This window comes from Coptis chinensis, chromosome 2 (genome assembly GCF_015680905.1).
Source record: "Coptis chinensis isolate HL-2020 chromosome 2, ASM1568090v1, whole genome shotgun sequence".
NCBI classification, from domain to species: Eukaryota; Viridiplantae; Streptophyta; class Magnoliopsida; order Ranunculales; family Ranunculaceae; genus Coptis; species Coptis chinensis.
This window is the reverse complement of record NC_141457.1, coordinates 84,437,804-84,450,570: the sequence shown is the minus strand read 5'-3', so window position 1 is coordinate 84,450,570 and position 12,767 is coordinate 84,437,804. Positions and strand designations below refer to the sequence as shown.

The 12,767-nt window shown below is 35.4% G+C and overlaps 1 protein-coding gene and 1 long non-coding RNA gene across 2 annotated transcripts; both read left to right on the top strand.

The window, feature by feature from the left end:
- Positions 1-623: 623 nt before the first annotated feature.
- GME (GDP-D-mannose 3',5'-epimerase) lies at positions 624-4,719 on the top strand. Its single transcript, XM_086590278.1, has 7 exons — positions 624-782; positions 1,444-1,851; positions 2,038-2,131; positions 2,223-2,352; positions 2,454-2,586; positions 4,014-4,221; positions 4,319-4,719. The coding sequence occupies exons 2-7, from the start codon at positions 1,445-1,447 to the stop codon at positions 4,472-4,474; spliced, it is 1,128 nt and encodes a 375-aa protein (XP_086446404.1). The 5' UTR covers positions 624-782; position 1,444; the 3' UTR covers positions 4,475-4,719.
- A 1,079-nt stretch (positions 4,720-5,798) lies between these two features.
- LOC147518429 (uncharacterized) lies at positions 5,799-9,555 on the top strand. The gene is made up of 2 exons (XR_015211801.1): positions 5,799-5,915; positions 9,111-9,555. It is a non-coding gene; the product is annotated as an uncharacterized LOC147518429 (long non-coding RNA).
- Positions 9,556-12,767: the final 3,212 nt, after the last annotated feature.

Here is a 12,767-nt window from a genome sequence, read left to right as displayed (position 1 = left end):
AGCGTTGGCGGGTTAGCGTTTGGACGCACCATTGGATCAGAATTTCCATGATATTTGGTGTTTTGTGTTTTGCCGCACCATTGGACTTTGCCTCATACTTGAACTGGACTTGATAATTGATAATCTATCTATTACAACTTGCATCCCAAAAACTAATTCGATTACAACATAGTTAAAATACTACTCGTGCCCATAGTTACAAATTCGGCAAGAATGAGATCGTTAATTTGTACAAATTCATTAAAAAATCAGAAAAATCATAAATAATGATAACATAAAATTGTATGTAGTGTGTGATTGTGCCTCATGTCAGGGTTAATTCGAGTATATATTAAATTCAAAATTTACAAATATATATAAAGTCTAGTTATATCTTAAAATATTAAAATAAATGAATAGAAAGTTATCCATCATATAAAATAAAATAAAATAAAAAATGGAAAAAATAGTTAAAAATCGGTAAACAACTAAACATCGAGAATTAGGAGATTTAGGAGATTTTTTTTTAAAAAAATGGCTATGCTCGTACCTTAAATTAGTACTATTTTTGCAAAATATATATATATATATATTTATTTATTTATTTATTTATTTATTTATTGTTTTAAAAGCGTGTAAATTTTGCTCCATATATAAACAGTAAAAAAACAGGGAAAGGCAATCATTAAGGCTCTATATAAAGAGATAATTGAGCGTTAGAATTCCTACACTGATATTTCTTCTTCTGCTCATCTCTTACTTGGCTTCAAAACTTCCATTCTTCAATACCAACGTTCTGTAAGGTAATACATCAACTCATTTACCTGTTTTCCACCCTGGGCTTCGTTTCTTTACTCTGCTTTTCTGTTTTTTTACGTTATTTTGAATGCTTAATCATGTTTTTAAACTTAATTGTAATGTTTGTGCTTGTTAAATCTGTTAAATGAACGATTTTGGGCAATGGGGTGTGTGTTATATGTTTGTTTGGTGATTGTTGAGGTGTAAACATGCCTTAAAAGCTCTGTTTTTTCGTTGTATTTGATCTGGTGGGTTTGTTTATCTCCAAATTTTCATGGAATTTTGATACTTGGCTTCATTATCCGGTTTGGGTTGCTCTGCAAATTTCAATGTGGTGACTTGTACTTTAAGAGTTCTTTTTTGATGTTTTAGTTCATGGACTAAACACACGGAATTATAATGCTGTTGTGTTTCTGTAGACTTATTTGAAAGACATGTTTGATTATGTTTTTTTTCATTCAAAATTGAGGCTAGAAGTTGAGTGGATTGATTTTTTGTGGTTGGTAATCTGGTATGTTTCTGTAAGATATATAGCTTCATGTCGTTCAAGATCTACTTAACTTAGTAACACTCCCGCTTGTGGGACTAATAATTGAGTCAGTTTTATAATAGTAATTGAATCCTTGAAATCGCGTTCATGATCTATGAATTATTAAAACTTTGCAGAATGGGGACTACAGACGGCACATACGGAGAATACACTTATGAGGCATTGGAGAGGGAGCCCTACTGGCCTTCTGAGAAGCTCCGAATATCCATTACTGGGGCTGGTGGGTTCATAGCATCCCACATTGCTCGCCGATTAAAAAGCGAGGGCCACTACATCATTGCTTCTGACTGGAAGAAGAATGAGCACATGACTGAGGATATGTTTTGTCATGAGTTCCACCTTGTGGATCTTAGGGTCATGGATAACTGCATGAAGGTCACCTCTGGGGTGGACCATGTTTTCAACCTTGCTGCTGATATGGGAGGAATGGGGTTCATCCAATCGAACCATTCTGTCATTATGTATAACAACACGATGATCAGTTTCAACATACTCGAGGCTTCAAGGATTAATGGTGTGAAGAGGTTCGTGTCTTGGGCAATTATATTTCCCAGTTTAGTAATCCTAAGTTTGACCATATGCTTCATAATTTAGGAGTTCGATTTTCTTACCTCAAGTCTTGCAAAAATGCAACGTGTCATATGTTACAACTCCCAGTGAGTTTGTTGATAAATTAGTTAGAAGGTTGACTTGCTATTCCTGACCTGCAGGTTATTCTATGCCTCTAGTGCTTGTATCTATCCGGAATTCAAGCAATTGGAAACGAATGTTAGTCTGAAGGAGGCTGATGCTTGGCCTGCTGAGGTTTGTAGACTTTAAGGATGTAAGAACCGTTAGATATAGTTGTTTGGTTTTATAGTTTTGTGACGTAATCTTTTTTATGGCTTGTATTTAGCCTCAAGATGCCTATGGCCTCGAAAAGCTTGCAACAGAGGAATTATGCAAGCACTACACAAAGGACTTTGGAATTGAGTGTCGTATCGGACGGTTCCACAACATTTATGGCCCCTTTGGAACATGGAAAGGTACACAATGAATCGTAGATGAAAAAAATTTCATACCTTTTTAATTATTTACCAAACTAGCATTTAAATTTATATGTCCTGATTCTTTTGATTTGCTGTAGGTGGAAGGGAGAAAGCCCCTGCCGCTTTCTGCAGAAAGGCGCTCACAGCCACTGATAAGTTTGAGATGTGGGGAGATGGATTGCAGACTAGATCCTTTACCTTTATTGACGAATGCGTTGAAGGTGTTCTAAGGTAAATATGTACTCTGGTTTGGTTAAAAACTTAAAACTTTTGTTATAGTATCTCTGTCTCACACATTTAGTATATTAGGAAACCAAATTTTATGAGGTGCTGTTCGAACTGAACTCGGAAGTTCGAACAGAACCTCATATGGAAGTTCACCTTTTCCTTGTAGCTTTCCCGCCAATTTAACTAGTACAATTAGTGGATCTGCATGAGCTCCACACACAGCTATCAAACAATCACGTGCATTCATGTGTAGAATTATTGTACATACCGTATATCTACATTTTAATAGCACATATGAAGAGATGCGCTGTACAGAACTATTTACTTACTATTATCTAGGTTATAATACATGATCATATACTTTAGTTATGATGTTTGTATTTTACTTTAGTTATCATGAATAAGGATATCTACATGCAAAAGCAATAAATGTATCATGTTAATCAAATTATAAACCCTCCAATCACTCTGAGGGTGCTCACAAAGCATCATGAAACACCTTTTTTGACATTGTCCTCACGAATAGGCCTTTTGCAACCCTTGCGTTAAAAAAGTATGGACAAGAATATTGAACTTATGGTAAACCTTGTCTTTCTCTTCTGAAGCTTCCGTTTTCCAAATGCCCAGTTACCCTCTGAGTTTTGATGAGAAAAAGCAAATAAGTGGTAGGCCATAGGTATGTTGAACACATATCAATATTTAGTCATTAGATTGAAATTAGAGTAAAAGCTATAATATCACCATGTTCCACGGCCCAATTCTCACCCTCAAAGTGATTTCCAATAATCTTGGGTTTGTTTGGGTTTTTTTTGCAAAGTATGGTAACTTGAGATATCTTGGTTATCTGATGTGTATTTTAGTTATTACATATATTGACATATAAATAAAGGGCGGGATCACTAGCCATCCCATGTAGCCACCCCGACCCAAAAAGTGGACTTGCCAAGGAATGAAGGGCTCATTTTTGGTGGATATGTTCTCCCTGTCTTGGAGATCATATATCCCCTAAAAATGAGCGCCTTTGAGTATGTACAACCTTATCGAAAAAAGTGTTGCCAAACTAAAAGTGTGGACCATTAGATAAGTCCTTAAACTTGACCCCTTTTTTTTTACTCCGTTAGACATAGTAAAATGAGCTTAACTTTTGGAGGATATGATCTCTAGGATGGAGAGAACATATCCACAAAAAATGGGCTCGTAATTCCTTGTGTCAGTTTAATTTTTGGACTGGATGGCTACATGGGATCACTATATGGGATGGCTAGCTATCCTGCTCCTATAAATAAGGCCAATAACTTGTTTATTACAAGTAAGATGTAGTAGTGGATTGAGGTCTTTATTTACGTTTATTAATTTCCACGTATTCTTTTTATTGTTATCCTTACACTCTTGCTGATAAGCAAATTCTCATCAGTTATTTTCCTTCTCAGGCTAACAAAGTCCGACTTCCGTGAGCCAGTGAATATTGGTAGTGACGAGATGGTCAGTATGAATGAGATGGCTGAGATTGTGCTCAGCTTTGAGGACAAGAAGCTTCCTATCCATCATATTCCTGGTCCAGAAGGTGTACGAGGTCGCAACTCTGACAACACACTGATAAAAGAAAAACTTGGCTGGGCCCCTACTATGAGACTGAAGGTACCTGCACGGAAAACCCTTTTGGTTTTTTCCAATAACCTTTTCTTCTAGCAAGTTGATGACTGATTGTAAGATCCCTTTCTTCAATGTTTTGTAGGATGGACTTAGGTTCACATACTTTTGGATCAAAGAACAAATTGAGAAAGAAAAGTCTCGCGGCATTGATCTCTCAGTTTATGGATCTTCCAAAGTCGTGGGAACTCAGGCACCTGTGCAACTAGGCTCACTTCGTGCTGCTGATGGTAAAGAATGAACCAGGTGAACAATTAGTACATCTTGTGTGCTCCCATTCTATATCTTGTTGAGAGGAATATTTGAGGATGAAATAGTAACTCAGGTTGCAAGTAGTACTATGTTGGTATCCTGTTATTACTTACCCTAATATTTGAAGGGATGGTTCTAGCCATATATTTTCTGTACAACTATTTAATCTCCTTTCATACATCAGTTGATGATTGTTGTTATTTTTGGTTCTTTTAATGGATACGATTTCCATTCTGGTGTTGGTCGTGACAGCATGAATTGTACTGTCTGGACTGCAAGTTATGGTAATCTTCTTATTTGTCCAACACAACTGAAACATATTTGGAAACTGAGGATGGTTTTCCATGTTTAGTGCGAATCCTATTCAATATTAAGGAAAGAGACCTGGATAAACTTAAGGATTTAGACAACCTTACATAGTTATTATTGGCACTGCCATTATTTGCACTGTCATTTCCGTTTCTCTCTGCATGGATTATTTCAAAGTTTAACCCAGCGGGGGGGCGAATGCCCAATTTGCTAATAAAAATGAGTAAATGACTCAAAAGCTACTAGGTCACTGTCTAAGCATTTGGGATCTGTCTTAAATAATTTTGGACCATTGTTCACAAAGAAAACCCTCATGGTGTTATCACTTGATTGTTGAGCTTCGAATTCAAGTGTTTGAATCACATGTCATTGGTTAGGTTGATAGTGATCTAGAGTGAGGTAGTTTATTCTTGTGTGGTCCTCTCAAGTTTCAGACAGGATAACATCTAAATTCTGAAGGGTTCTGTCATGGGAAGAAGCTCTTGTGACTAGTGAGTTGTTACGTGGAATACGGTATAACATATATTGTTGGAAATAAGCATATGGTATGGGACTTCTCAGATATTGATACTGGATGAGTAGGTTCTATAAATGTAGGGCAGGGACACAGGGTTATGTGGTCCTTCTCTCCCCATGGCTTCAACAGTTCAACCGCTATTTCAGAGAGTAGAGAATATGCTTTCAGCATGTTCGATCATTTTGTTATTATTACCCTTAACATCACGGTTTCTCATTTTTTTTTCTCAACTTCATCAAACACGGGAGAAGTAAATCTTCTAGACGGCGCTAGTTACTACTAACTGCCAAAAGACAAGCAGTCGTTTATACACGAAACCATCGTAATAGGATTGGGCAACTTAGATCTAGTCAACTTCCAATGGCAAACAACATTATAAGAAGGATTACATTTAAGTTTTGCAGAAATCAGTTTATCAAAATAATCTTTATACACAAGATTCTCTTGGGTGGGTACCATTGTGTTTTACCTGTTTATTTGTGTCTGTGTTGAGACGAAGATGATCATGGAATGAAAAGAAGCAATGAGAAAGCATCCGGAACCCTGGTGGTGAAGATTGAATATGCAATCGCACATTTCTGAAAACCATTGGCAACATCTTCAGGTGATCATAATGTTAAACGTGGGTGATCTGACTATGTAAATAAATTGTCACAAGTCTGATGAAAAATTGTGTTGCAGTCCAACACAGTGTTTAGAAAACCGGACCGGACCGGTAGTTGAACCGGGGTCCGACCGGAACCGGTAAATTTTCGGTTCGGTTCAGTTAAAACTTGAGTTTATGGTTAGACCCTCGGTCTAAGTTTAAACCGTAGTTGAACCGGCGAACCGGTTCAGTTCTAAACCGGATTATCCTTATATAATTTTTTTTTTTTTCTTTTTTTGAAAAATTGATAATGTGGGGAGTTGAACCTAACACCTAAACAAGATAATCCAAACTCCAAACCAACATACTACTATGTATTTTTTGTATAAAAAATTTATTTTGATATATAATACCAATTAATATTGAATTAAAATATGTATTTATTCATTTTATTATTGTAATTATTAAAAAATTTGCTAAATAAACATAAATCGGTTGAACCTGGTTGAACTATTTTAACAAAAAATCAGTTCGATTACTGGTTCGGTTTTCAAAACATTGGTCCAACATCGACATTGACATATACTGTTCCTTCACAAGCCATGTTCAGGCTTTTAGGTAATAGGTAGGTAAGATCGAAGTGTCTTATTAGTTACTAGGGTATGCCCGTGCCTACGGCCCGCGATACCTCGACTCGCCGGCGCTATCTCGACAACTCCAGCTCGAAACAACTCATCGCGCCTTCAGCACAAGGCGCAAGGCCAGTCAATTGCCCATTATCCATAAGTCCAATAGTATTAATTGGGCCAGCCAATTGACCCAATTGTGCAGTACCATATCAAATTTGGAGGCCCAACAGTTGATAAGTCTAGGGTATGTCCGTGCCTACGGCCTGCGAAACGTCGACGCGCCTGCGGCGCTATCCCAACAACTCATCGTGCCTTCGACGCAACGTAAGGCGTACGCGCGTCTCCGAAACAATTCATCGCGCCTTCAGCATAAGGCACAAGGCCAGCCTAATTGCCCATTATCCATAAGTCCAATAGCATTAATTGGGTCAGCCAATTGACCCAATTGTGCAGTACCATGTCAAATTTGGAGGCCCAACAGTTGATAAGCCTAGCCACAATTATTGACTTTTGGCTGATCCTATGGTATTGATTGCTCTTAACAAAATTGCACAAACCTTCCAAACACTTGAATATGCCAAGTCATATTTTGGTGAAAATGATTACCTACCATTAGATGGGGTTTTTTGAGACCCACACTTCCCTATTTTGTTAGATAGATTACTATGAGTGAGGGAGTATAGAGAGTCTAATGCATGTACATCTGAAGGCAGAGTAGAACATGATGTGCATGTTGAAGATTTCCAAGGTGAGGGATACCTATGACTTATATTTGCGTTGTAAATTCAACCGCATTGTTGCTAGCTCATTTAGATGAGTTGATAAGTATCCAAGAGTAGTCTGATTTGCTGCTGCTGCTGGCGTGTAAGCATTAAATTTTGGAATACTTAGCTTATAATGTTCCTTCTTGCTAGCATGATTGAGTTTGCTAAACTCATATCTTTCATACCTTGAACGCAACTGATGACACTGTGTCCCGCGTCTCAGAAGCTCCACTTATATTAGTTTTTTTTTTTTTTTTTTTTAAGAGCACCCAATGCAAGTCACTATAAAGGGAAATTGAGAGTTTTCATCTTTGAATACCAAAAAACTCTTACCCAATGCAAAGGTGACAAAGTTGGTGACTTATAACTAAGTCACAACGAGAGTAGCACTTGCTACTGAGATTTTCACTGAGTTGTGAGCTACGGACGGAGTGTTTTATTCCGTCTCGTGTGTTTTTTTAAAAAAAATTCAGTTTTTTTTTCCAGACATAATGTTTCATTCTGTCTCGCGTGTTTTTTCGATTCTTTTTTTAACTTCAGACGCCATGTTTCATTCCGTCCAGTGTATTTTTTCGATTTTTACATTCAGACGGAATCAAACATTCTGTCCAAGGTTTAAAATCACCTCTGCATTGGACAACTTTTTCTTGTTTTTCACCACAAATATAGCAAAGAAGAAAAATAGTCTTACGTGGAGGTAAAAAAAAATTGATTGCATTGGAAATGCTCTAATAAACCACTTATATTAGTTAAGCAGCTTAAAGTTAGATAAGGGATCTATGATCTATCTAATAAAAAGGCTTGGTGTGGGCTGGCGGGCTACGATTGTTTCTCACAAGTTATGACATGACAGATCCAAAGTCTTATAAGATATGTGCAATTTAAAATGTTAATTTGAAAGAGTACTGGATCATTGTTGATTTGGTCAACAATGGTGCTTTGTGTGCTAGATTTTTATCATTCGGTTCGTAAATTTTCAAGTCAAGCAACTGAAAATAATACAACTGCCCTCATTGTAACTGGGTAATACTAGTTAATCCAAAAAAAAAATTGGAACTGGTGTTTGATATTTTTAAAGCTCTTTGGCGTACTCCCTAATCCTAGTCCTAGTTCAATAGATCATAATGCTGGCAGATTGACAGTAAATAATAAACCTTTTTCAATCCACTTTGCCTATACTACAATCCTTCTCAGGCCCTACTTGTGCTGAGGCCAAACAATGAAGTGATCAGCTTAATTCATCTCCAACGACGTTGTCCACCAGAATTTCGTGTTCCCCTACAACACAATAGGCAAAATTCTGGGCCCAAAAACAATATTGAAACAAATTTGATTTAGGCCCATATCAGCAACCAACTAATTCGTCCAATAAGAATATTGGATTACGGATTACCAAGAGCTAAACCTTGCCCAGAAACAAAATAAACACAAAATTGTTGATACAAATAATTGTTCAAAGGGATTTGGAGCAAAGCCCAAAATATCGCCCAGATGTCGGAGATATCATTGATATATCTCGTTTTTTTGGTACACCGAGATGGAAATATCTAATATATTTCAACCGAATATTAAATTTGTTTTTTCCGATATATTTTACAATTTCTTATATAACAATATATATCGACCAATATATCTGATATAAATTGTTGATTTTGACTAATATATTGATAATATTTTCGATATAATAGATGATATTTTCAATATAATTGATGATATTTTTGATATATTTGATATATCGACATACAAAACAAAAGTTTTACTGCTAAAAAAAATAGATATTTCTAATATTTCTAATATATCTGATATATTTCAATTTTTAGGTACATCGAGATATTCACAAAAATCGATATTTTGGTCCTTGATTTGGAGACGCGCCCATTCACGTCAATTCTTCCACAGTTCCACTCAAAGTATATATTTTGGACTCTTCCACGCCATTACTTCTGCATTATTTCCCATTGAAGTCCGGAGTCTGGACATCTTTCCAACACACTTGTCCATGATTTGATAAATTTGGATCCAGGAATCACCGAATCAGTGAAGACACGAAAAAAGTTGATATACACTTTTGATTGAGAACTTTGTGGGCCTTATCTGCAATCTAATCTATTATAGCATAAATGTGGAATGGCCCACGTACATTTCATAGAAAGATGGCCACATAAGTTAGGCTCAGTGAGTGGAGCGAGATTGTTTCCAGTGGCTATGGCACTTCTATGTCTATGTCTTGATCTTTTCAGCCTATCACAATTCAGAAAATTCCTATTTCGTGTTTTACTCTTACTTGACTTGATTTCATTTCTCCGCCCATTTGAAGTTTTCAACAATACAATTATACAAGCACCATCTTTCACGACCGTGATAAACGGACAGTAGCATTACTCCATAACCAAAGATTGTTACGTCGTAAAGGATGGTGCGAGCCTACGTGGGTGGTGTTAAAGAAGAGCAAGTTTCTAGTCCTTAAACTAGAACCAGAATCAAATGACCTTGCCTTTCTCAAACAATTTTTCAAAGACACAAAACTTGGGGACTAATAACTCCGGCATAATGCAATTGAAACTAGAAAATCGGTGGGTGGTCAAATAAGTGTTTAATGTCGAAAATACTGAAACTAGATTCTTGAAATGGGTGGTCAAATAAGTGTTTAATGTCGAAAATTAAGAAAAGAATAAGGAATTCATCGTTATAATTTTGAAGAAATGCAATTTGAAAATTATGCAATTTGAAGATGTGAAGTAAAAATTGTTTTTTGTTTTCTTAAAAAATATAATTCAGCTTATGTGGCAAAAATAAAATGACATGTCTCCATGCAAGCATAAGACATTATCAAATTTGGTCACGTTAGCACATTTTGATCGAAATTTTGGTCAAAAAAATTGGCCATGGTCGCAACTTGAAAACTATTTGATAGTACAATGTAGTAGTATGGTGTTTAGAAAATTGTATAGTAGCCAAAATGCAAAAAACAAATATAGTACATTATATATTATGCCTATTAAGCGTAGAATGTTATCAAGCATTTGTATTTAACAAAACATCTAAATTTGCTTAGCAAACAGCTTCGGACCAAATTAGCAACATTGACCTAGTTACTAAAACCAAAACCTCAGTCTCAATCAAGGAATGAAATATAGCTATATTTCTGTACCTATATTTAATTAATCCATTCCGTGAAAACCATTATATATGAAGTATTGAGTTAAAATAATGGTCGATATGAAATTTCATACTGTATCACCGTATGTCCGTTTACCGAATTTTATACTTTTTCATATACTTTGGCTTTTGTTTTTAAAATTTTATCGTAGTACGGTAGTAGTTACGAGTTATCCTTTATTACAAACGAAAATTTGTCACAGAACGCTTGTGAAGAAGTACTTGATCAGTTCATCATGACTTCATGAGAGTCAAGGCCTTAGGCCACATTGATTTTCCGCGTCTTTGGACTATTATTTCAATTCATTCATTGTTACCAAGATAAGCTAGCATAAAAGTAAACAATTGACTATTTTTTGCTCAACATTTTCCTAGTTGCGTACTAGCAGTATTTCGGATATCCAAAAGAAAATGTCAATAACATATATTGCGATAATAACCTGTGTGTGTAATACTAATACAGTAAATACCATACCAGTGTTTACCAAAAAAAAAATACCATACCAGTGGATGTAACAAAACGAATAGTGAAAAAGATTACGATAATCTAGAGAAAACTCACTGTCTACCAGAGATATTGCATATATATAATTAATTACCCGCAAATTCAATTGTAATAGAAAACAAATTTAGAGCTAAATAAGGACCTTATCGAAAGCACAAAATAAAATGCTCCAAATTTTCAATAGATTATGCAATATCTAATAGAGTTTCCGTTTAAGTGTTGCACTATTTTAGACTGTATTGAAATCTGGTCAGAAAAAGGCATTTTACAAAAGAGTCCGGTTCCTTTATAATCGGGTAGAGAGATGAATTTTTGTAATCATGTTATTACATTATTAAATGGTCTCGAAATACACACATTTGCTTAAAAATATAAATTTTGACTTCGATATCTGTGTGTTGTGTATCTCGACACAGATCTAACAGTGCAATAACACGGCTATAGAGATTTATCTATGTATCCGGTTATAGAGGAACCAGACTCAATAACGATTGAAAGTGTGAAGAATTTGCACACACATAAGAGCAGCTAGTTACTTAGTATGTGACTTTATGGAACCCATCTCTTATGAAGAGTTAAAAATACCAAACGAATATTTTACTTAGTCCATGGTTCTTGAGATTCGTTGTGTCACCAAAATGGGTAAAGGCAGATGTTGTACAAACGCAAAAATTTTGTACAACTAAACCTCCAAATGGCAGCAGTCACTGTCATGGAATTATGGCGACACTATATTATTAAATTGATCAACTTATCTTGTTTTACTAACCAATCGTCCAATCTGTCTGCGAATCAGGGATCGACAAGTTCAAGAAACCTAAGGACCCACACCGGATAAGGCTTTCAATTTAGCTGAATATATTAGCAAAATAACAAAATTATGTACAAAAGAAGCAAATATAATCAAGCTTGAAAGCAATGGTTCCTTGTGAGATTGTGCTAGGGGTGGGCAATGGGCCGGGTCGGGCTAGCCCGGCCCTAAACATTTAAAGCTTTTAAGATATTAGGACCGGGTCGGCCCGGCCCTAAAGTCAGCATAGGGCCGGGTCACAAGTCGAAACCTCAAGCCACGACCCGACCAGCCTCTTTAAAGGCTTTTTAGGGTTTGGGCTTTTTAAGTAGAAAATATATATATTTTTTTTTTTTACTACATCGGTTTTAAAACTCATTTATATTACAAAAAATGTCTGATAATCTACAAACTCAAAGTTCAACCAATCTAAGTAATAATCATGTATAAGTCCAAAAATTTAAAATACACATCCACAATCTAATGAACTCAAAGATATCGTGAGTTGAATTTGTTCTTCCTCAGACTCAAACCTCACTAAAATTATATTTAACATTGAAATACATAGATAAATAATTATATTATCATTTTAAAGGAAGAAGAATATATATAAAGAAAAACATAATAGTTTTGGTTAAAGGTCACTGGAAGTTGTTAAACTATTTGTAATATCATAAATTATTTCTATAATAGATTCAAACAAATATAATATTACCTTTATTCAATTTAAAAAGTGATTCAAGCTTTGTATATGGAAATGAAAATATTGGCTTTTGAACAAGTGATGGAGAAAGGTTTGAGATTACAAATGTAATTTTTCCTCGACAAAAGATTGTTTTTGGTTTCTATGTTACAAATGTCCGCTCAGTATTTTTCTTTTTGGTGGTGTGGAAGGAAATCTTTTAGTTTTAGACTTGGCACGGATGTGAATAAAAATATAATTTATAAGAAATAAGTGAGAAAAGAAATTGAGAATAATAAGTTATGAACTTTGACTTGATGATCGAAGGAATAAAGTCTTTA